The 24,576-nt window shown below is 47.3% G+C and overlaps 1 protein-coding gene across 1 annotated transcript; it reads right to left on the minus strand.

The window, feature by feature from the left end:
• Window positions 1-3,720: 3,720 nt before the first annotated feature.
• On the minus strand, window positions 3,721-24,356 carry POLD3 (DNA polymerase delta 3, accessory subunit). Its single transcript, XM_039355885.1, has 12 exons — window positions 24,182-24,356; window positions 22,264-22,319; window positions 20,755-20,857; window positions 20,124-20,163; window positions 19,813-19,945; window positions 16,739-17,006; window positions 15,137-15,218; window positions 13,685-13,841; window positions 13,071-13,183; window positions 11,538-11,626; window positions 7,614-7,692; window positions 3,721-5,470 (listed from the first exon to the last, which is right to left on the minus strand). The coding sequence occupies exons 1-12, from the start codon at window positions 24,308-24,310 to the stop codon at window positions 5,268-5,270; spliced, it is 1,452 nt and encodes a 483-aa protein (XP_039211819.1). The 5' UTR covers window positions 24,311-24,356; the 3' UTR covers window positions 3,721-5,267.
• Between the last annotated feature and the right edge of the window lie 220 nt (window positions 24,357-24,576).

The raw sequence follows: 24,576 nt of genomic DNA on the forward strand, positions 1-24,576 counted from the left end.
AATGACCGTTGCAAAAAAAAGGCTGTGCATTTAGTATAGTTGTGCGATGTCTCGCTTACTGACTCTGCCACTTAACAATGAACTTTCTGATTCCAACTGTGGTCAGAACTGGGGACTCCCTGTATACGGATGAGGCCATGCAGTCAGTAAAGAGTTGAACTCAATGTTCTTGATTGTCCATCAAAGGTCAAGATGGGAAATTTCTACCTTTAAGTCCTAATAAGTAAAGAATTCCAGCTGTATTTAAGAGTTCAGAGAAGAGCAACACAGATGATCTGGAAGCTAAAACATATGAAATGAAAGACCAGGGGTGACAGGATGGCAGCTTTCCAATATTTGAGGAGCTGCCCCAAAGAGGAGGGGGTCAAGCTATTCTCCAAAGCCCCTGAAGGCAGAAGCAACAGATGGAAACCCATCAAGGAGAGAAGCAACCTGGAACTAAGGAGCAATTTCCTGACAGGGAGAACAATTAACCAGTGGAACAGCTTGCCACCAGAAGTTCTGGGTACTCCATCACTGGAGATTTTTAAGAAGAGACTGGGCAGTCATTTGCCTGGAATGGTATAGGGCAGTGTTTCTCAACCTTGACAATTTTAAGGCATAGGGACTTCAACTCCCAGAATTTCACAGCCAGCAATGCTGGCTGTGGAATTCTGGGAGTTGAAGTCCACATGCCTTAAAATCGTCAAGGCTGAGAAACACTGGTATAGGGTTTTCTGCCTGAGCGGGGGTTGGACTAGATGACCTTCAAGGTCCCTTCCAATTCTTGTTATTTTATTAATTAACCAGTGGAACTGCTGGCCATCAGAGGTTATGGGTGCTCCATCACTGGAGCTTTTTAAGAAGAGACTGGATAGCCACTTGTCTGAAATGGTATAGGGCAGGGCTTTTCAACCTTTTCACCCATTGTGCCACTTTTAGGATATGGCAACATCCGAGTACCACCCGTCGCCTAGCAAGGGGTCAAAAACTTGATGACCAAAAAAAAAAAAAAAAAAAAAAAAAGTGATAAAGCACAGGTACTCCTCGACTTGCAACAGTTCGCTTAGTGACTGTTTGAAGTTACAATGGCACTGAAAAAAGTGCCCCCCCCCCAGCCACAGCCGAACAAGACACCTGCCTGCCTGCCCGGCCGCGCTCTTCCTCCTGTCCGAGGTTTTCATTGTTGTGAGCATTTCTGTTGAGGATTGGCAGCAGGGGTGGGGTGGGGGGGGGGGTGTTTGGTTTTTATCCCCCTCGTCTGCTGGGTGGTTGCAGCAGGTTTTGGTCCCTTCACATGACCCTGGGACACGGTGACCGTCATAAATATGAATCGGTGGCAAAGCATCTGAACGTAAATCACAAGACCCTGGAGAGGCTGCAACGTTCCAGCTAATCGGCGCTTCTTCTGGGCTCAGCAGAAGCACCAGGATCAGCGCTGAGCTCCAGCTGGATCCCGGCGCTTCCGCTGAGCCCTGACAGCCCCGAAAAAGCGCCAATCAGCTGGAAAGCGGCACCGATCCTGGCGCTTCCGCTGAGCCCCGACAGCCCTGCAGCTCCAGCCGTCTCTCGCTCAGGCTTGTGCGGTGCTGCCCCCGGTTCAGCTCATTCCCCCCCTCCCGCTACCCCTTTTCTAGGATGGTCGCGTACCCCCTGCCAGGTGCCAATATACCACAGGTGGAACCCATACCCCTGGTTGAAAAGCCACGGTATAGGGCACGGGTGTCAAACTGGCTACATCACGTGTCGCAACGTATCACAGCTTTTTTTCTTTTGCATCGCCGGACCTGGAGTGGGCACAGCCTCCGCATGACGCAACCAGTCCGGCAGTTTGACACCCCTGGTATAGGGTTTCCTGCTTGAGCAGGGGGTTGGACTAGATGACCTCCAGGGTCCCTTCCAACTCAGTTATTCCATTTAAAACAGGAGTGTTTTTTTTTTTTAAAAAAAGAACACAACGAAGGCAGCTTTGGATAGGCTAGCTTTTGAAGTATTCACTTGCGTGGGAAACCCTCCACAGAATTTCCTGGAAGGATGTTGACCAGCCAGCGGTACAGGCAGTGCACCTATCCCAAATTAAGAGAAATAAACATAGCATCAGAAGACTGTATCTTTATTCAATTTGGCTATTCCGGTATAAATTTCTTGGGGGAGAGGGGGAAAAAAAAAACCTGGAGGAAAATGTTTGGAGAAAAGGCCTATAAAAAGAGGGCGAACTTGGGAAGGTCCACAACAGAGGCCACTTGACCCCTTATCCAACCCATAATTCTTTCCCAAACAAAGCTGGTCTCAGCTCCTGCCCTGGGGTTTGATATGCAAAAATGGAGTAATAATTACAGATTGCTATGAAGTTAACATACAGACGCACATCAAAAAAATATCTGTATTATTATTACTGCCCTGATGCATTCGTTGTAAAATGAGCCACGATCAACTCTGGCAGGTTTAAGAGGGGTGGGCTTCAACTCCCAGAATTCCCAGCCTGAATTCCCCTCCTAAAACATGTCAAGGCTGGGAAACATGGACCTGGAAGCTGATCAAACCAGAGCAAGCGTCATTTTCTTGCAACTGGGCAGTTTCGGGATGGATTTTTGATTTTTTTCAGCCAGGGATTAAACATCCTTGCTAGACGCAGGGCTGGAGTTGAGCTTTTTCAGGCCTAAACACTTCAGTTGGAAAGGCAAAAAGCTTTCTCCTTTGGCCTTGCAGTGGCCCAAGCAGCCAATTCATTCCAAGAAGTCATGAGGAATTTCAAGAATAAGTTTATTTGGGGGGGATATCTTCCCGGAAACCACTTTTTCGGGGCTGGCCTGTAACTCGAGCGACCGTATTTGGATGCAAACAATCCAGATAACCACAAATGGGGAGAGGAGATGCATGGATGTGCCTCCTTATCCAGGAGTCATCTGTATGCCCAAACATGAAGCCTTAACGCAGGGGTCTTCCAACTTGGCCCTTTGAGGACTTGTGGACTTCAACGCCCAGAATTCCTCAGCCAGCGTGTCTAGCTGAGGAATTCTGGGAGTTGAAGTCCAGGGGGGTCTTCCAACTTGGCCCTTTTGTGACTTGTGGACTTCTACCCCCAGAATTCCTCAGCCAGCGTGCTTGACTAAGGAATTCTGGGAGTTGAAGTGCAGGGGTCTTCCAACTTGGCCCTTTGAGGACTTGTGGACTTCAACGCCCAGAATTCCTCAGCCAGCGTGCTTGGCTGAGGAATTCTGGGAGTTTAAGTCCAGGGGTCTTCCAGCCCTTCGATGACTTGTGGACTTCTACTCCCAAAATTCCTCAGCCAGCGTGCCTGAGGAATTCTGGGAGTTGAAGTCCAGGGGTGGTCTTCCAACTTGGCCCTTTGATGACTTGTGGACTTCAACTCCCAGAATTCCTCAGCCAGCATGCCTAGCTGAGGAATTCTGGGAATTGAAGTGCAAGGGTCTTCCAACTTGGCCCTTTGATGACTTGTGGACTTCAACTCCCAGAATTCCTCAGCCAGCATGCCTAGCTGAGGAATTCTGGGAATTGAAGTGCAAGGGTCTTCCAACTTGGCCCTTTGATGACTTGTGGACTTCAACGCCCAGAATTCCTCAGCCAGCATGCCTAGCTGAGGAATTCTGGGAATTGAAGTGCAAGGGTCTTCCAACTTGGCCCTTTGATGACTTGTGGACTTCAACGCCCAGAATTCCTCAGCCAGGCACACGTGCCTGGCTGAGGAATTCTGGGAGCTGAAGTCCACAAGTCATCAAAGGGCCAAGTTGGAAGTCCCCTGCATTAATGGTGGCAAAAACCGCCATCAACTACCGCTAGAATTGAACTGTGTTCATCTGTGTGTTTGTGTGTCTGTACAATACTTGCCTGGTGTCGCCTGGGGACAACTGATTCGAATTCCTGCTCCTTTTCTCTCCCCTATAGTCCAGCAGAAAAAAAACCCATAAAACCAACCCTATCCAATGTTCAGAAAACTCCCAACGAAGTAAAAACCGAGGCAGGCCAGCCAGAGAGGGGCCAAGCGACCATCCAAGAGGCAGTTGTGGTTTTTGTCACCCACAGCCGACAACATCCAGAGGAAGACCTGCTGCTGTCCCTATAATGGAGTCCTTTATAGAATTTTACGTTTAGTTTCTTTGGCGTTGAGCCTCTCCATCCAAAATGGTCTTCCTTCTCGTTCTTTTCAATATCAACGGCTTCTTTCTTCAGCAGACCCTCCTTCCCCGCCCCCCCAAAACAGCAAAAGACCCCCCCCATTTTCCAAGCATCCCTTCATCCCAGCTTATGGAGGGGGCTGCTACATGCAGAGGGTCTATGCCGAAGCGGCGTTCTTTGGAACGGAGAAGAGCAAGGCCTGCTCCTCTGTGCAAACCACGTGGGGAAGATACGCGCCGGTGTTGACAATCGAGCAGCGTCTTCGAACCCCCAAGGGTGGTCCTAATCCAATCCTGGTGGGTTTCTATTTGTGGGGAAATTCACAACTGCCAATTAAGAGTAGAGGCCTTGGTGGAGGTCCCAGATGGGTGATCTTCTGGAGGCAGGATCAAGCGGGGTTGCACCATCTAAGGAACCGGGAGGAATCCGTTGGAAGGACTACAAAGTAAGTTGATGGTCTTCTTAGAAGACCCAAGCGTCCCTCAATAGCCTTGACTAGGCAGCCTTGGCGATTATTCCCAGAGAACGGGAAGGGGGCTTATTGGGCCAGGCGGTGGAGATTCCTTAAGAGAGCAGGCCAGATGTTTCCAGCTGCGGGTCCTAGCCGATCATGAGATCTCACCAGTTGGACGCAAGCCCTGCAGGATCACGAGGTCCTCTACAGGCCTTCTGGAAAGGGAGCCCTGTGGAACCACCAGAGATGTTCCTGGAGGGATCTCTGCTGGTTTCCTCAGGCTGCCATCTGGAGACGCGGGGCTCGGACCTCTGGTCAACGAGGCCAACTTGTGCCCCAAAGCCAACAGAAGAAGAAGTTTCCAGGAAAGGACTGCAAGCCCACCGCTGAGGAGGAAGGACATCCGTTCAATCTCCGAGCACCGATGGGAGCCAAAGGTATGGAGCAGCCACCACACCTGTGGGGAGGACCTTGCCTCAAATAGCTTTGCTTCAAGAAGACCAAGGATGGTGCCACCTTCCATCTAAAACATCTACCTGCGTGGCTGCCCTGGGCAGGCCTTCAGCACCAGGTGCCCATCACAGTCCAGAACCAAAAGCTTCCAGAGTCTCCTTGTCTGGATGCCGAGAGCTCACCTGGGCAGCCAATCCCGTGCCTCCCGGGTAGGGATTCCTGCAAATCGTCGGAGGACGGGGGATCATTTCTTTTGGAAGAAGCCCATGATGGAGGCCTGCTTGTTGGGCTTGGCAGGGACCAGCCCCCCTTTCTTGGTGCCCTTCTTCTCCTCTTTGGGCTCCTTCTTCGCGGCCGCAACGGAGGCCTTGCGAGCTGCGCCGGGCTTGGTGCGGACGTCCTCTTCGCTCTCCGTGCATGACTCGCTCTCGTAGGCCTTTTCGGTCACTGGGAAGAAGGGGAGACACAAGGTTACACACACAAAGGCCTGTTGGCGTCCTGCCTTTCGCGTTTTGACAAATGACTCAAGGTGATGGAAGTTAGCCAACACACCTCCTGCTTTCACAACAACCACCTTGTAGGGTGGGCTGGGCTGAAAGAGAAGGTCTGGCCCAAAGTCCCCCAGGTGGGTTTGGACGGCTAAGCGGCACTTGAACTCGTGGCCTCCTGCTTTCTCGCTTGCTGCCTTAGCCTCTACCAGGACAGCCTCCAAATCCTCAACAGAATTGTTCGCTGGATTAAATCTGCCTTCTGAGATTTTTAAACTACAGTAGCTTTTTTTTTTTTAATACAAATGTTTTGTAAACTGTTCCTCTTTCATGAGGCAATGTCTCTTTTTCAAGTCTCTTCGTTCGCAGGCAAGGGGATGGACGTTCTCTTTTTAAAAATATGTTTTATTGATTTTTTTTTTAAACACAATCACCTTAAGATTTGGTAAACAGCATGTTCCAAGATTGCCGCAGATGGGGACTGCAGCCAAGACATTAAAAGACGCTTGCTCCTGGGGAGGAAAGCTATGGCAAATCTAGACAGCATACTCAAAAGCAGAAACGTCATCCTGCCAACAAAAGTACGTATCGTCATGGCCATGGTTTTCCCAGTTGCAACGTATGGCTGTGAAAGTTGGACCATAAGAAAGACCGAGTGCCAAAGAATGGAGGCCTTTGAACTCTGGTGCTGGAGAAGACTCCTGCGAGTCCCCTGGACTGCAAGGCCATCCAACCAGTCAGTCCTGGAGGAGATCAACCCCGACTGCTCTTTAGAAGGCCAGATCCTGAAGTGGAAACTCAAGGACTTTGGCCACCTAATGAGAAGGAAGGACTCCCTGGAGAAGAGCTGGATGCTAAGAAAGATGGAGGGCAAGAGAAGAAGGGGACGACAGAGAATGAGGGGGCTGGATGGAGTCCCTGAAGCAGGAGGTGTGAGCTTCAATGGACTCCAGAAGATGGTAGAGGACAGGAAGGCCTGGAGGAAGGTGGTCCATGGGGTCGCCATGGGTCGGACACGACTCCGCAACTAACAACAACAAATAGCGTGTGGTCTGAGTTTACATTTACGATTAACAATTAGTTTAATTCTATAGTCCCCATACTGCAGTGGTTCTCAACCTGTGGGTCGGGACCCCATTTGGGGTCGAATGACCACTTCACGGGGGTCGCCAAACCACGCTGTCCGCCATCTTTTTCCCTTTTCCCTAGCTGTCCTACTCCCTCTTATTGGTGGCCACACCCATTTGGGGGTCACCACAACATGGGGAACTGTATTATGGGGTCACGGCATTAGAAAGGTTGAGAACCACTGCCATACTGGCTTTGCTTGGTTTTTCTCTTCTTCTAATAATATTCTCTTTTGCCAACCTTGAATTAATACAATTCTTATTATTTAAATGAATGACAATTTAATACAGACATTTCTAATATTTCTGGAAATAATAACCATATCAATATAACGCTTCTTTTCTAACTTCTTTTCTAACTTATTCCACTATCTCAGGGGCTACCCCTAAGAAGAGGGAGTCAAGCTATTCTCCCAAGTGCATGAAGGCAGGACAAGAAACAATGGATGGAAACTAATCAAGGAGAGAAGCAACCTGGAATTAAGGAGAAACTTCCTGACAGTGAGGACAATTAGCCAGTGGAACAGCCTGCCTCCAGAAGTTGTGAATGCTCCAACACTGGAAGTTTTGAAGAAGAGGCTAGACCAGTGGTTCTCAACCTGTGGGTTGGGACCCCATTTGGGGTCGAATGACCATTTCACGGGGGTCACCAAACCACGCTGTCCGCCATTTTTTACCCTTTTCCCTAGCTGTCCTACTCCCTCTTATTGGTGGCCACACCCACTTGGGGGTCACCACAACATGGGGAACTGTATTATGGGGTCACGGCATTAGAAAGATTGAGAATCACTGGGCTAGACAGTCATTTATCTGAGATGGTGTAGATTCTCCTGCTTGAGCAGGGGGCTGGACTAGAAGACCTCCAAGGTCCCTTCCAGCTCTATTCTATTCTGATGATCAAGGGGATGGACGTTCTCAACCAGCTGGTCAAAAACTGAGATCTCTCGTAGCCAAGGGACACCTGGGGCGACTTACCGATGCAGCCTTCGTCGTCTACAAAAGTTCTCGACTTCAAGACACGTTTCCGCTTGTGTTTCTTCTTTCCCACGGAAGCCTGAAAGACAGGAAGAGAACGACGAGTCCTCGCCATATTTAACCCCGATTGTGATAGGGCTGAAGTTGAAACTGTGGAGCATGTCTTATTATACTGCCCTAGGTATAACACAGCCAGAATTAAATTACTGTCTCTCCTTGGAATTGATCCCTCTGGTTCTAATGTTAGTAATTTGGTCTTATATTGTCTAGGGCAGTGGTTCTATCTATCTATCTATCTATCTATCTATCTATCTATCTATCTATCTATCTATCTATCTATCTATCTATCTATCCTATCTCCACCCATTTTCATCCATCTATCTTCATCCATCTACATCTATCTATCTATCTATCTATCTATCTATCTATCTATCTATCTATCTATCTATCCATCCATCCATCCATCCATTTTCATTCACCTATCTTCATCCATCCATCTTCATCCATCTACATCTATCTATCTATCTATCTATCTATCTATCTATCTATCTATCTATCTATCTATCTATCTCTCCATCCATCCACCCATCCATCCATCCATCCATTTTCATTCATCTATCTTCATCCATCTACATCTATCATCCATCTACATCTATCAATTTATCTATCTATCTATCTATCTATTTATCTATCTATCTATCTATCCCAATGGTTCTCAATCTGTGGGTTGGGACCCCATTTGGGGTCGAACGACCATTTCACGGGGGTCGCCAAACAACGCAGTCCGCCATTTTTTCCCCCCTTTTCCTTAGCTGTGCTCCTCCCTTTTATTCTATTGGCTTTTGAAAGCCAATAGAATGGACTCTCTTGAATAGGGTCTAATTCTATTGGCTTTCAAAAGCCAATAGGAATTGTCCAGGCGGCCCTGCTGAGCCCGCCAAAAGTCCCAGTCTGCAAACGGCGCTGCACCAGTTGAGTAGTCCTCGACTTACGACCGGTTGAGTAGTCCTCGACTTACGAGCGGTTGGGGGTCGCGGCATTAAAAAGGTTGAGAACCACTGGTCTAGGGGATGACTCCTCGTATATTACTTCTCAGGTTTCTAAATTCCTTTTAAGAGCTATAACTATTAGAGAACATTGTAATTCCCCTTAGCCAAGGCTTCTGGTGTTAACTGTTTGTGATCGTATTTTTCTTGTGTTTTCTTTTGTTGCACTTGCATTTGGGTCTGTGACCGCAAAATAAAAATTATTATTATTATTATAACCCCGACTGAACCAGTGCAATCATTAGTCACTGACAATTCCGGCCACTTTGGCGCTTTTATGAGTTGTAGACTTCAGCTCCCAGAATTCCTGAGTCAGCACGGCCGGTTGAGGAATTCTGGGTATTGAAGTCCACAAGAGCCAAGGTTGCCTACCCCTGGTTTAGGCCAATATTTTATCGGGGGTTAATAAAAGTGGGGTGATGTGCCTCGTAGACTACTTGTCTTGCAAGGAATACAACCAGGATACACCTGTCTGTCTGACCACTGGGACAAACAGACGCAGAGGGCTAAGGCAGCTGTGGGCTGGACCCCGCAGGCCTCGGCTCACGCCGTCACCTTCGGATTTACACCACCCGTTTCTACCTACCCGGGGAGTCCTCTGCTTGCGACCGCAACGGGGCGCAAGATTTCCGTGGCTAAGCGAGACGGCTTTTCAGCGAGCTTCGCCCCGTTGTACGGCCTGGGTTGCCACATTCGCGAAGCAGACCGCTGCAGTTGTTGACGTTGATCACGTGGCTGCAGTTGCTCAGGTTAGTAACGTGGCTGTGAAGGGATTCTAGCTCCCCAAGCATGGACGGTTGTAAAAGGGGATCACGTGACCCTGAGGCCAGACAATTGTCATTAAGTACATGCCAATTGGACAGCCACTGGTCTGAAATGGTGTAGGGTTTCCTGCCTGAGCAGGGGGTTGGACTAGATGACCTCCAGGGTCCCTTCCAGCTCTATTCTATTTTAAGAGACTGGACTGCCACTGGTCTGAAATGGTGTAGGGTTTCCTGCCTGAGCAGGGGGTTGGACTAGATGACCTCCAAGGTCCCTTCCAACTCTATTCTAAGAGACTGGACTGCCATTGGTCTGAAATGGGATAGGGTTTCCTGCCTGAGCAGGGGGTTGGACTAGATGACCTCCAGGGTCCCTTCCAGCTCTATTCTATTTTAAGAGACTGGACTGCCACTGGTCTGAAATGGGATAGGGTTTCCTGCCTGAGCAGGGGGTTGGACTAGATGACCTCCAAGGTCCCTTCCAACTCTATTCTAAGAGACTGGACTGCCATTGGTCTGAAATGGGATAGGGTTTCCTGCCTGAGCACGGGGTTGGACTAGATGACCTCCAAGGTCCCTTCCAACTCTATTCTATTCTATTCTATTCTATTCTATTCTATTCTATTCTATTCTATTCTATTCTATTCTATTCTAAGAGACTGGAGTGCCATTGGTCTGAAACGGTCTAGGGCTTCCTGCCTGAGCAGGGGGTTGGACTAGATGACCTCCAAGGTCCCTTCCAACTTTATTTTATTATTATTGTTGTTGTTGTCTGAATTTTGACCAGGGGGAGGCTGCAATGGTTTTAAGTGTGTAAAACAAAGGTCCCCAACCTGTGGGACGTGGCGTCTTGGCCACTGGGCCGAGTGAATGGCTGGCCAGTGTACACATGTATGCGCGCACTCCCCCCCCAGTCACGCTAGTGTGCCCTCAGTGTCATGTGGGCGCTAGCCCTGCCCCCAGCATCAAGCACGTGCTCACGCCGCCCCCGTTTGCGTCGCACGCATGCCTGTGGTCCCATGCCTCCCCCTTCCTTCCTCTCCAGGCCACCAACCTACAAAGGTTGAGGCCCTCTGGTGTAAAACCCTTGTAAGTCACTTTTTTCAGTGTCGTTGTGACTTCCAGCAGTCACTCAATGAATGCTTGTTAAGTCGAGGACCACCTGTTTATTCAGCCATAGTTTCATTTCATACAGCATTAACCTTGTGAACTCTCAAGCTTCCTCCTTCCGTTCTCTATTCAAGTTGGACAGTATTTAATACTTATTTGTTACGTATATGTAGGGGGGTGGGTCTATACATACGTTGTTCATAGTATGTTTAGGTGTGCGTCATGTGTGTGTTTCACTTTGAGAGCGGGCAAGTCAATTTCATTTTCGATGTGTGCCGTTGGGCCCACAGTAAAAAAAAAAAATGACAATACAGGTTATCTTATCTATCTTATCTTATTGAGGCTGGAGGCACTATTCATGAATTTCCAATCCAGGTTTGAAAGAGCTACGACGAAATTTTCAGTGTTTCTCAACCTTGACCATTTTAAGGCGTGTGGACTTCAACTCCCAGAATTCCACAGCCAGCAATGCTGGCTGTGGAATTCTGGGAGTTGAAGTCCACACGCCTTAAAATGGTCAAGGTTGAGAAACACTGGGCTACATAAACACCCTCAGTGTTCCTTTCCTTTCTCCCTTTCTCTTTTCCTTCCTTCCTTCCTTCCTTCCTTCCTTCCTTCCTTCCTTCCTTCCTTCCTTCCTTCCTTCCCTCCCTCCCTCCCTCCCTCCCTTTCCTCTCCTTCTTTCCCATCTTTCTGTTTCTCCTTCCTCCTCTCATCTCTCATTCTTTCCTTCCTTTGGTCTCTTCTCTCTCTCTCTGTCTGACAGACGTTTTTCTTTCTTTCTCATCTTTCTCTTCCCTTCCTTCCTTCCTTCCTTCCTTCTCTCCTCTCTCACCTGTTTCTCCTTCCTCCTCTCATCTCTCATTCTTTCCTTCCTTTGGTCTCTTCTCTCTCTCTCTGTCTGACAGACGTTTTTCTTTCTTTCTCATCTTTCTCTTCCCTTCCTTCCTTCCTTCCTTCCTTCTCTCCTCTCTCACCCCCACACCTCTGGACTTAGGCATATTTACCACCACTGGTGCAGGGGCTGGCGGAGGCTGAGGCTTCTGAGCTGGCTCAGGGGGAGAATCTTCAGAAGCTGCTGGCGAGGAGGCAGCGCCTGCAAGAAACACAAGCAAAAGGTTGTCAACTTTGACTCGCTGTCCCCTGTTGTGTGTCTTCAGCTGTATCCTTTCCTGGCATCGCTCCCCGAGCACCCATGACTGAAAGAAGGACCGGAACATGACTTTCCCAGGAGAGACTGCTTCCTTGCTTGGCCATACTGACAGATCTCAATCTAAGAAACGCTGGACCAAAGCCTGTCTCAATCTCCCTGTCTTTGTCAACTTTTTGTTGGGCTATTCTGTTGTGGTCCTGAAGTAGCCGCAAAGTAGGTCCTGGATTCGAAACTGGCTCGCCATGTTAAGATTAAGGAGGTCTGGGATGAAGCTGAGCAGCAGGCCTCCAGTTAGAACACAACAGAACTGAACAGAATAACAGGAGTTGGAAGGGACCTTGGAGGTCATCTAGTTCAACCCTCTGCTCAGGCAGGAAACCCTATCTATACCATTTCGGACAAATGGCTGTCCAGTCCCTTCTTAAAAGCTTCCAGCGTAGGAGCATCCACCACTTCTGGAGGCAGGCTGTTCCACTGGTTAATTGTCCTCACTGTTATAAAGTTTCTCCTTAGTTCTAGGTTGCTTCTCTCCTTGATGAGTTTCCATCCATTGCTTCTTGTCCTGCCTTCGGGCGCTTTGGAGAATAGCTTGACTCCCTCTTCTTTGGGACAGCCCCTGAGATACTGGAACACTGCTATCATGTTAACCCTAGTCCTTCTTTTCATCAAAGTAGCCATGCCCAGTTCCTGCAACCGTCCTTCATATGTTTTAGCCTCCAGCCCCCTGATTATCTTTGTTGCTCCTCTCTGCACTCTTTCTAGAGCAGGGGGTCTTCAAACTTGGCCCTTTGATGACGGGTGGACTTCAACTCCCAGAATTCCTCAGCCAGGCTGGGTGGCCTCCACATAGACGCGGGTTGGGAAGCCTAGCCAAGGATTTGTGAGGGTTCAAATTGGCTTAAAGGGTGGACTGCAAGGGTCGGTGGACCTCATCCTGGCCTCTACTCACTGACAACGCTGCTAACATCGGATGACCTTGCTCTGACAACATATGGAGATGCAGCCTTTTTCTCTCTTATGCTTTACTCTTACGAGTTAGATGATACTGGGGGGGGGGGAGGAGGAATGTGATGGGAGTTAAGTTAGCCATAACAATATTGTGATCGTGTGTGAATTCAGGGCTTTTGAAATAAGAGATGATAAGGAATGGCAGGACTGGAGAACTGGAGGGAAGGCCTGCATTTCAAGCTAATTGGAGAATGTGATTTATGACTGTTAATTGGAGGAGGGAATTGTGCTTTGATACCATGTGCTCAGGGGAGGGGAATTCAGATATTTGGCTTGGCCTATGTACTGGATGCTATGCCACTGGAATAAAGATTCTTTAAGGTAAACAATGCCTCGAAGTTCTTTGAAGAGCTTCATCTGTCGGAACCAGGACACTCACCTTCCCCATCGCTGCTGCTGTCTGACTGAGGCAGTTTGATCCGACGCCTTTTCTTCTTCAAGTGGCCGGCTCCTTTCTCCTCCTCCTCCTCCTCCATGTCTGTCCTCTTTGCTCTGGGAGAAAGAGAGATCAGCTTAGACGAAAAGGACGGAAAACGAAGAGTTCTGCCCAAGGCAGGTAGCCCCCGACTTAAAACTACTCCTTTAGCGACCGTTTGAAGTTACGACGGCACTGGGGGGGAAAAAGGGACCGATGACCTTTTGGGGCACCACCGTTGCAGCATGCCTTAGAGTCCCGTGATCATAATCCGGATGCTCGGCAACTGATTCGTCTTTATGACGGTTGCAACGGCCCGGGGTCCCGTGATCCCCCTTTTGCGACAAGAAAGCCAACGGGGGAAAAGTCAGATTCGCTTAATGACCGTGTGATTAATTTAACGCCTGCAGGGATGGACTGAACGACTGTGGCAAGAGAGGTCATAAGATGGGGCAAAGCGCAGTTAACAAACGTCTCGCTTAGCGACACCGGTATCCGTGGTGCGATGAATCGCACGGGTGACTGAAGCAGGCCAACTCTTTGCAGCCTTGTCACCGAGAAAAACGCAAACCCACTACCTTCTCTTCTCTCTCTGCTGCCCTCTGGCCGGCTCGGCCTCCTTGCTGGGCTTCTCATGACCTGGAGGAGATTTTGGGTCGGTGGAAGGAACGGCTGGCTTGGCCGCTGATCGCTCTTCCTTCTGTTGCTCGGGCTCAGCACTGGCTTTGCCTGCACCTGAGTGGAGAAGATGGGAAAGCTAACATAGAATAGAATGAATAGAATAGAATTACAGAATAGAAAAGAATAGAATTACAGAATAGAATTACAGAATAGAATAGAATTACACAATAGAATAGAATTACAGAATAGAATTACAGAATAGAAGAGAATTACAGAATAGAATTACAGAATAGAAGAGAATTACAGAATAGAAAATAGAATTACAGAATAGAATTACAGAATAGAATAGAATTACAGAATAGAATTACAGAATAGAATAGAATTACAGAATAGAATTACAGAATAGAATAGAATTACAGAATAGAAAAGAATTACAGAATAGAATAGAATTTCAGAATAGAAAAGAATTATAGAATAGAATAGATTTACAGAATAGAATAGAAACAGAATAGAATTATAGAATAGAATAACAGAGTAGAATAGAATTATAGAACAGAATAGAATTACAGAATAGGAATAGAATTACAGAATAGAATAGAATTACAGAATAGAATAGAATAGAATAGAAGCTGGAAGGGATCTTAGAGATCTTCTAGTCCAGCCCGCTGCTCAAGCAGGAGAACCTATATCATCTCAGACAAGTGACTGTCTAGCCTCTTCTTAAAAATCTCCAGTGATGGATCACCCACAACTTCTAGTAGCAAGTTGTTCCACTGGTTAATTGTCCTCCCTGTCAGGAAATTGCTCCTTAGTTCCAGGTTGCTTCTCTCTTTGGTTAGTTTCCACCTGTTGCTTCTTGTTCTTCCTTCAGGTGCTTTGGAGAACAGCTTGACTCCCCCTTCTTTGGGGCGGCCCCCCTGAGGAACTGGAACCCTGCTATCATGTCCCCCCTCGTCCTTCTCTTCAACTGCAGCGATTTAATTCAATGGGGCAAGAAAAGTCATAAAACGGGGGCAAAACTCAACAGATTTCTTACACAGCAACATAAATGTTGACCTCAGTTCTGGTCCTAAGTTGACTACCTGTATTTATGAGGTCTGCAGTGTCCTGTGTGTGTGTGTGTGTGTGTGTGTGTGTGTGTGTGTGTGTGTGTGTGTGTGTGTGAGAGAGAGATCCCCTTCTTCTTCCAACCAGCCAAGTCAAAGGGGAATCCAGATTGACTTAACAACCGTCTTACGATCTTAACAACTGCAACGATTCGCTTAACAAATGTGGGGGGAAAGGTCGTAAAACGGGACAAAACTCACTTAACAACGGTCTTGCTTAGCAACAGAACATGCAGGCTCCAGGGTGGTCGTACAGCGAGGACTGCCTGGTACTTACAACGGAGAATAAAGAGAACTGCTTACCCTCTTTGCTAACGGCAGCTTTCCCAAAGAAGTTATTCAGCGTGTTTCCTTTCGCTGGGGCTTTGCTGTTGTTCGTTGAAGCCTAAAAGTAAATTAAAAGAAACAATTATAAAAGAGATAACGATCAAATCCAATAAAACGCTGTGATGGGCTATGAGCTGCTACCCAGGCAGGCCTTGACTTATGACCGCCAAGCAGTCCAAAATTCCCTTCGTTAAGTGAGACACTTGTTTAGGGAGTTTTGTCCCATTTTACGATCTTTTGGCCTCCGTTGTTAAGGGGATCACCGCAGTTGATCAGTTAGTTAAGTGATTTGTTAAGGCAGTGGTTCTCAACCTTTTTAATGCCGTGACCCCCAACCGGTCGTAAGTTGAGGACTACTCAACCGGTCGTAAGTCGAGGACTACTCAACTGGTGCAGCACCGTTTGCAAAATGGGACTTTTGGCGGGCTCAGCAGGGCAGAGACAGCCTGGACAATTCCTATTGGCTTTTGACAGCCAATAGTATTAGACTCTATTTAAGAGAGTCTATTCTATTGGCTTTCAAAAGCCAATAGAATAAAAGGGAGGAGCACAGCTAAGGAAAAGGGGGGAAAAAAATGGCGGACTGTGTTGTTTGGCGACCCCGGTGAAATGATTGTTCGACCCCAAATAGGGTCCGGACCCACAGGTTGAGAACCACTGGGTTAAAGGAATCTGGCTTGTCAGAGGATACAAGGGGATCACATTGCAACCGTCGTAAATGTGAGTCAAGTCGCCAAGCGTCCGAATTTTGATCGTGTGACCGTTGAGGAGGCCACAAAGATCTTAACTGCGGGAAAACGGTCTTAAGTCCCTTTTTTCAGTGCTTTGAACGGTCGCAAAATGAACCGTCGTGAGTCGAGGACCGCCAGTGTAAAGCCTAAATGTTGTTGCTATGGAGACTCGGATTCAAATCCCACCTTCAACCACAACGGAAAAGCTGATATCGAAATGGTCCCACCTCTCAAGGACGTCGCTCGAACTGGACTGGGAAAAACACAAGTTAAGGACTACCTGTTTGCTTTAGAAGCTTCTGTTGTCCTTGACTTACGACCACAAAGGTCAAAATTTCCGTTGCTCACTGAAACATTTGTGAAGTGAACTTGGCCTCGTTTTACGACCTTCCTCGCCAGTCGCTAAGCGAATCACCACAGTGGTTAAGCGAGTCACACGGTCGTTAAGTGAATCCGGCTTGCCCCCATTGACTTTGCTCGTCGGAAGGTCGCAAAAGGGGATGACGTGACGCTGCGACCGTCATAAGTATGAGTCAGTTGCCAAATGTCTCAATTTTGATCGTGTGACAGACACACACACCCAGGATGCTGCGACCATTGGTCGCCGAGCCTCCAAATTTTGATCACGTGACCCCGGAGGGGCTGCGACGGCCGTTAAGGGTGAAAAAAGAGCCACACGTCCCTTTTCCCAGTGCCGTTGTAACATGGAACCGTCGCAAACCGAGGACTTGCCTATATTTTCTCTATATTCCGGGTTTTCAAACCGTGGTGGCTTGAAAGTGCCAGCTCCCAGAATTCCCCAGCCAGCCCAGGTCCTTCTGCAAAGTACTGAAGCAGGAAAACGTACCCCGGGGCTCTCTTTGGCGTCTAGGTGAGACTCCTTGTGGCCATTCTTGGGTCTGGGGGCTGGTTTGGCCGCAAACATTCCCAGGATGCCTTTCGCCGGCTGGGCGGGCTGCTTGGACGACGTGCCTGGCGCCTGGCCGTTGAGCACGGGCGCGTCCGGCCCTTTTGTGGTGGGGGGAGGTTGGGGGGGGTCCTGGGCGGGGGTCTCGGCCTGGGAGTCTTCGGCGACAGGCCTGGGGATGGCGGCAGCACAGCAAATGGCACTGAATCTAGCAAGATAAGATGAGATGAGATAAGATGATAAGATAACCTTTATTGTCATTTTTTTTTACTGTGGGCACAATGGCACACGTCGAAAATGAAATTGAGTCGCCCGCTCTCAAAGTGAAACACATGCATGAGACACACCTAAACATACTGTGTACAACATGTGTACCAATCCATTTCCTTGCCAGCTGGACTAAATATCATTCCAGATAGTCCTCCGCTTATGACCATCTCCGACCCCAAAGTTCCCATTGTTTTTTTTATTATTAAAAAGTTTTACAAAAATTACAAAATATACCCCCAAACCCACCCACCCTTCCCCCCTCCCCTCCTCTCCTTTCCAGAGCTGAATACAGGGTAACAAATATAATAATCATAATCTAACTAACATTAACCAACTATATAAACAAATATAATGCGCTTTAACTCCCCTTTAACACAGAGTAAACAATTTGCAAATAAACTTAATCATATAAACAAATTAAAATCCTAATTCATAAACAATACAATATAATGAAAAATTCACTATAATAAACTAATAATAATAATAATATTCTAAAATTTATTCATAAAATAAATGGAACTTTTTAGTCCCATATTTATTCTGAATATAGTCTATCCATCTTCTCCAAACTGAAATATATCTCTCTAGTGCAGTGGTTCTCAATCTTTTTAATGCCGCGACCCCCCAACCGGTTGTAAGTCGAGGACTACACAACGGGTGCAGCACCGTTTGCAGACTGGGACTTTTGGCGGGCTCAGCAGGGCAGAGACAGCCTGGACAATTCCTATTGGCTTTGGAAAGCCAATAGAATTAGACTCTATTCAAGAGAGTCTATTCTATTGGCTTTCAAAAGCCAATAGAATAAAAGGGAGTAGCACAGCTAAGGAAAAGGGGGAAAAAATGGCGGACTGCGTTGTTTGGCGACCCCCGTGAAATGGTCGTTCGACCCCAAATGGGGTCCCGATCCACAGGTTGAGAACCACTGCTCTAGTGAATGATCCTTCAAATAAGCCGAATTTTTTGCCATTTCTGCTAAATTTGAGACCTTAAGGGTCCATTCTTCTATAGTCGGCAAGGAATCTTTCTTCCAATATTGCCCTACCAACAGCCTTGCTGCTGTTATTAAATTCAACATCAAATTAGTTTCTTTAACAACAAAATCTACCATAATACCCAACAAAAATCGTCAAGGCGTAAACTTTATCTTTCTTTTAAAAAATAATTTTGAATGTTCCACCAAATTTTAATCCAAAAAGCTTTTATATTTCTCCACATTTCCCGTTGTGAAGGGAGACGTTTCAGTGAATTTTGCCCAGTTTTACAACCTTACCACGGTTAAGCGAATCGCTGTGCTTGTTAAGTCGGCCACACAATCGTTAAGTGAGTCTGGCCCCCCCCCCACTGGTCAGGAGGTTGCAAAAGGGGATCCAGCTGACCCGGGGAGACTGGGATGGTCGCCACGGGACCGGAGGGGATGGTGAAACGGTCGTTAAGGGTGAGAAAAGGGTCGTAAGTCCCTTTCCCCCCTATACCGCTGTAGCTTGGAATGGTCACTAAATGAGCTGTTGTTAAGTCGAGGACTACCTGTCAAGTTGGCAGCCACATTGCTGCTGTCAGGAATTAAGGAAAAACTTCCTGACAGTGAGGACAATCAACCAGTGGAACAGCTGGCCACCAGAAATCCTGGGCGCTCCATCACTGGAGGTTTTTAAGAAGAGACTGGACAGTCACTTGTCTGAAATGGCATAGGGTCTCCTGCTTGAGCAGGGGGCTGGACTGGAAGACCTCCAAGGTCCCTTCCAGCTCTGTTCTATTCTATTCTATTCTATTCTATTCTATTCTATTCTATTCCATTCCAATTCATATTCTATTCTATGCTATTCTATTATTTTATTTTATTCTATTCTATTCTATTCCATTCTATATTCTATTCTATATTTCTATTCTATTCTATTCTTTCCTATTCATATTTTATTCTATTCTATGCTATTCTATTCTTTCCTATTCATATTCTATTCTATGCTATTCTATTATTCTATTCTATTCCATTCTATATTCTATTCTATATTTCTATTCTATTCTTTCCTATTCATATTCTATTCATATTCTATTCTATTCCTTTCCATTCCATATTCCATTCTATATTTCTATTCTATTCTATTCTTTCCTATTCATATTCTATTCATATTCTATTTTATTCTATTCTATTCCATTCTATATTCTATTCTATATTTCTATTCTATTCTATATTTCTATTCTATATTTCTATTCTATTCTATTCTATTCTTCTTTTCTATTCTATTCTATTCTGTAATTCTATTCTATTTTATTCTATTCTATGAGGAAAAGGACTGACAACCTGTGTCTGTCTTCAACAATGAAGGGAGACAGGGCGGAAAGGCTCCACACTCATTTACATCACTCAGGTGACCCTGAGGACACAGGTAAAGCTCCAAGTGGCCTCAATAACCCTCTAAAAAGGATGCAAATGACCAGCTGTCTGCAAGGAGTATAAATCCTTCCACTCCCCACCATCCAGAGCTGAAGGAGCTTCTTGGATGAGAAGTGAAACGTCTTCAAAGAAATAAACAAGAAAGTCCAGTTGCCGCGCGGAAAAGCACCTTTGGGATAACCAGGGCCTGGACGACAGAGAATCTCCCTCGAAAACTAAGTTCCCTCCCTGCGTTGCTACCCCCCAGTGCTGCTCCTCCCCCCAACCCGGGTTACTCATGTCAGGCTGTCAGCTTGCGATGCGTGGCTTAGCAGAATGTCAGCCGCGACGCCCTGGCCAAGAGCCAACTCACTTGCTGCAGTTCTGGAGATTGGTCTTGAGGATGTCGTAGTCGGTGTTGAAGAGAGGGCTGCTGTCCCTCAGCAGGGCCTTTTGGATGCTATAGACGTGGACGCTGGCCACCGTGGAGAGCTTGGCTTTCATGGCTGGAAAAGGAGGCAGAAGGCATATGAAGACAGGAGAGAAGCCTCCCAAAAACGAGTGGGGAAAACTGGGTGATCTCCCTCTCAGCTCAGCCCACCTCACAGGGGGGGAAAAAACAACAACAACAACAAAGAAAATCGTATTTTTCAAAGGTGATTTTGAAGTTTTGTGCAAACGTACCTTCTAATTTATCTTCTTTCACTACTGCAACCTTATGGTACTGCAAAGAAAAGGTAGCCTATTACTTCAGCAAATATTTGTTATTGCAAATATTTGTTATATGTCAACGTAGGTCAGTGATGGCGAACCTCTTAGAGATCAAGTGCCCAAACTGCAACCCAAAACCCACTTATGCATCGTCGGGTGCCAGGTGGGCGTGGCCCATTGGGTGGGCGTGGCTGCGGTGGTAACGGCAGACTGGGTGGGACTAAAAAGTTCAATCAATCAATTCCAACTTTGCAAGATCTTTTTTTTCCCGCGAGAAGTTGAAATTGATTGATTGGACCTCTTTTTTTTTTTGCACATGGCGGCGGAGGCCTAAAGCGAAAAGGTTTTATAAAACCCAGCTGAAGGCCTAGGACTGGGGCGACGGCGCGCGTGCCCACAGAGAGGGCTCTGAGTGCCACCTCTGGCACCTGTGCCATAGGTTCGCCACCACTGACATAGGTCATCTCCATTACACGTTTTCTGGACGTGGGTAGAACTAATTCTCAGGGAAGCAATTGAAGCCTGCAATTCCAGGTTTCAACTGCCACCCCGGCTATCAACATTTAAATCCAAATGTCGAATGCAAGAGAAAGTTCTGACTTACAGTGTGTCCGTTCTGAACGACGTTCCCTGCCAGTAAATAGGTGACGTGCAACTGGGCTCCTGCGTTCTCCTTCCGTTTCCTCTCTATGTAATCGTATAACATTCTGTAAAAAAAAAAAAGAGCGCAAAGACTAGAAGTTAAAATAGATAATTTTGGAAGTTTTCAGTAACTGTCCCCTGCAAAACTAAACGGAGCACATATCGTCCAAATTAAACTGTGCAGCTCGGGATTAAACAGCTATAAATGAAAAGCGGTTTGGTCAAGACAACAAGCTAGAAAGCAGGAAACGGTGAGTTCTAGTCCCGCCTTAGGCATGAAAGCCGACTGGGTGACTTTGGGCCAATCACCAGGAGATGGGGAGTTCTAGTCCCGCCTTAGACATGAAGGCCAGTTGGGTGACTTTGGGCCCATCACCAGGAGATTGTGAGTTCTAGTCCTGCCTTAGGCGTGAAAGCCAGCTGGGTGACTTTGGGCCAGTCACCAGGAGACGGTGAGTTCTAGTTCCGCCTTAGGCATGAAAGCCAGCTGGGTGACTTTGGGCCAATCACCAGGAGATGGTGAGTTCTAGTCCCACTTTAGGCACAAAAGCTGGCTGGGTGACTTTGGGCCAATCACCAGGAGACAGTGAGTTCTAGTCCCGCCTTAGGCATAAAAGCCAGCTGGGTGACTCAGGGCCAATCACCAGGAGACGGTGAGTTCTAGTCCCGCCTTAGGCAGAAAAGCCAGCTGGGTGACTTTAGGCCAATCACCAGGAGACGGTGGGTTCTAGTCCCACCTTAGGCATGAAAGCCGGCTGGGTGACTTTGGGCCAATCACCAGGAGACGGTGAATTCTAGTCCCACCTTAGGCATGAAAGGTGGCTGAGTGACTTTAGGCCAATCACCAGGAGACGGTGAGTTCTAGTCCTGCCTTAGGCATGAAAGCCGGCTGGGTGAATTTCCTCCAATCACCAGGAGACAATAAGTTCTAGACCTGCCTTAGACATGAAAGCCAACTGGGTGACTTTGCACCAATCACCAGGAGACGGTGAGTTCTAGTCCCGCCTTAAGATATGAAAGCCAAACTGGGGGACTTTAGGCCAATCAACAGGAGACAGTGAATTCTAGTCCCACCTTAAGCATGGAAGCCGGCTGGGTGACTTTGGGCCAATCACCAGGAGACTGTGAGTTCTAGTCCCGCCTTAAGCATGAAAGCCAGCTGGGCGACTTTGATCCAAAAGGTCACATTTATGACAGTCACAGCATCCTGGGGTCGTGTGATTCCCCTTTTTGCAACCTTCTGACAGTTGGAAAGACAGGTGCACTTAACAACTGTGTGACTAACTTAACAAGTGCAGTGATTCCTAGCAAGTGTATCAAGAAAGGCTGTAAAATGAGGCAAAACTTACTTAACAACAGCAAGAGCAGTTTTGCACTCAATTGTAGTCATCAGTCAAAGACTACCTGTGTCAGAGATGAGTAGTAGTCTGGACTACTACTGTAAGTACAGACAAGAGAGATCGATACTTACTGCTTGGCTTGATTCACATGAACTCCCAAGGTAAAGCTCAGCCATTTATACGTTACCTGCAAAGCAACGCATATCATTATTTTAACCAAAATGCCAACAGCCACCACAGAATGAACCTCCATCACTGCAATAATCCCAGAGTTGGGAAGAGTCCTGGAGTCCAAGACGGACCTCTCCAGCCTCTGCTTGAAGACAGAGCTGACACCTGTACAGGTAACTGACGCTACACGTATTGTTTCTTCACAATGCAATTATTCAGAATAGCTTGCTGGACCTCTGGGCTGACTTTTGGGGGAGCCACAAACCTCGGCTGGAGAAAGTCACTTGAGTGGGGTTTGCAGGCAACTATGCAGGCATAAATAAGATTACTATATAAACAGGAGGTGCTCCCAACTATTGTTTGGACGATTTATTGTTCTGGATACGTCATCGTGTTCTTTTCTCATTTAGACACTCTCTCTCTATGTATGTACATAATGTGTGTGTGTGTGTGTATAGTTTATATATTTATATATATATTTATTGTTCTGGAGGACCACAATCTTTTTTTATTTACTCTCTCTCTCTCTCTCTCATCTATCCCCATCCATATCTACCTACCTACCTATCTCCATCCATATCTATCTATCTATCTATCTATCTATCTATCTATCTATCTATCTATCTAACTATCTATCTATCTATCTATCTATCTATCTATCATCTACATCCATATCTACCTACCTATCTCCATCCATATCTACCTACCTACCTATCTCCATCCATATCTATCTATCTATCTATCTATCTATCTATCTATCTATCTATCTATCTATCATCTACCTCCATCCATATCTACCTATCTCCATCCATATCTACCTATCTCCATCTATATCTACCTACCTACCTACCTCTCTATCTAATCTATCTCCATCCATTACCTATCTATCTCCATCCATATCTACCTACCTACATCTATCTACCTACCTACCTCTCTATCTAATCCATCTCCATCCATTATCTATCTCCATCCATTATCTATCTCCATCCATATCTACCTACCTATTTATCTCCATCCATATCTACCTACCTACCTACCTCTCTATCTATCTCCATCCATATCTATCTATCTATCTATCTATCTATCTATCTATCTATCTATCTATCTATCTATCTAATCTCCATCCATATCTACCTACTTACATACCTGCCTATCTCCACCTATCTCTATCTACATACACTTACATAAACACTCATACATGTATATATATATATATACATATATACATACATACAAACATATAGATAGATAGATAGATAGATAGATAGACAGACAGACAGATAGATAGATAGATATAGATAGTGTGTTTGTATATATAGTTTATATGTAAATATTTTCTGGAAAGGTCATCCCACACACAGAGAGAAAAATACATTTATCACCATTTATCATCCTATTCCCTAATGCAAGAACGATTGGGGGGGGGGCACAGCCTAACCAGGCCTGCCACTTGAAGGCTCAGCCGCCCTTCCCCCCTAAAATGTTGGGGGGGGGATGCATGCAGCTTCTGGCTCTTGGAGGGACGCCAGGCCCAAAAGGCCAGAAGTATTATGGGATGCGGGGTCCCTGGCAGACTTAGACCAGGGTAATAAGGATCCCTTCGAAGAGCCTCCCCCTCGACTCCCCCTTCCCGGGTCCCCCCCTCAAGACCCTCGGCCTACTACCATCCCTACCACCCGCTGCGGATGATGGGACTTGGAGCAGAGCACGTTGCGGGAAAGGGTGTCGGAGAGGAGTAGGCCCGAAAGGGCCGCGGAGCCCGAATAAAGCAATTAAACGCATAATTGGCTTTTTTTTTCCTGGACACGCAGCCCCTCCCCCCGCCCCATTTAACCCCCGCACTCCCCCCCCCACACCCCCGGCATCATTCGCACTCACGACTCGGTTCTGGTCCGTGACGAACTCGTCGATGTTCTCCAGGTAAAGTTCGTCCTCCATGGCGGGCCGGGCCGGGCCGCGAGAGCCCCACAGCGCCCCTTGCCCTCCGCGACCCTCCACCGCCGCCATGGCAACGGCAGGCCGCGCCTCTCGGCTTTTGCGCGCGCGCGGGCGCGCGCGCTACGGCGGCCGAGAGGAGGAATTTACGTCACGCGGAACGTCGGCCTCAGCGAGCTACGGGGGCCGCGCGGGGACAGTTCCCTGCAACCGCCGCCGCCGCTAAAGCGCATGCGCCCCGTCCCCGAGTGGGCGGGGCAAAGGAGCGCTCGCTCCTTTAGCATCGTCAACCTGGCGCTCTCGGGCCCGATGGGGTTTTTGCCTACCAATGGAGGGCA

Source organism: Crotalus tigris, unplaced genomic scaffold (assembly GCF_016545835.1).
Source record: "Crotalus tigris isolate CLP2741 ecotype Arizona unplaced genomic scaffold, ASM1654583v1 scf7180000018765.387419, whole genome shotgun sequence".
NCBI lineage: Eukaryota > Metazoa > Chordata > Lepidosauria > Squamata > Viperidae > Crotalus > Crotalus tigris.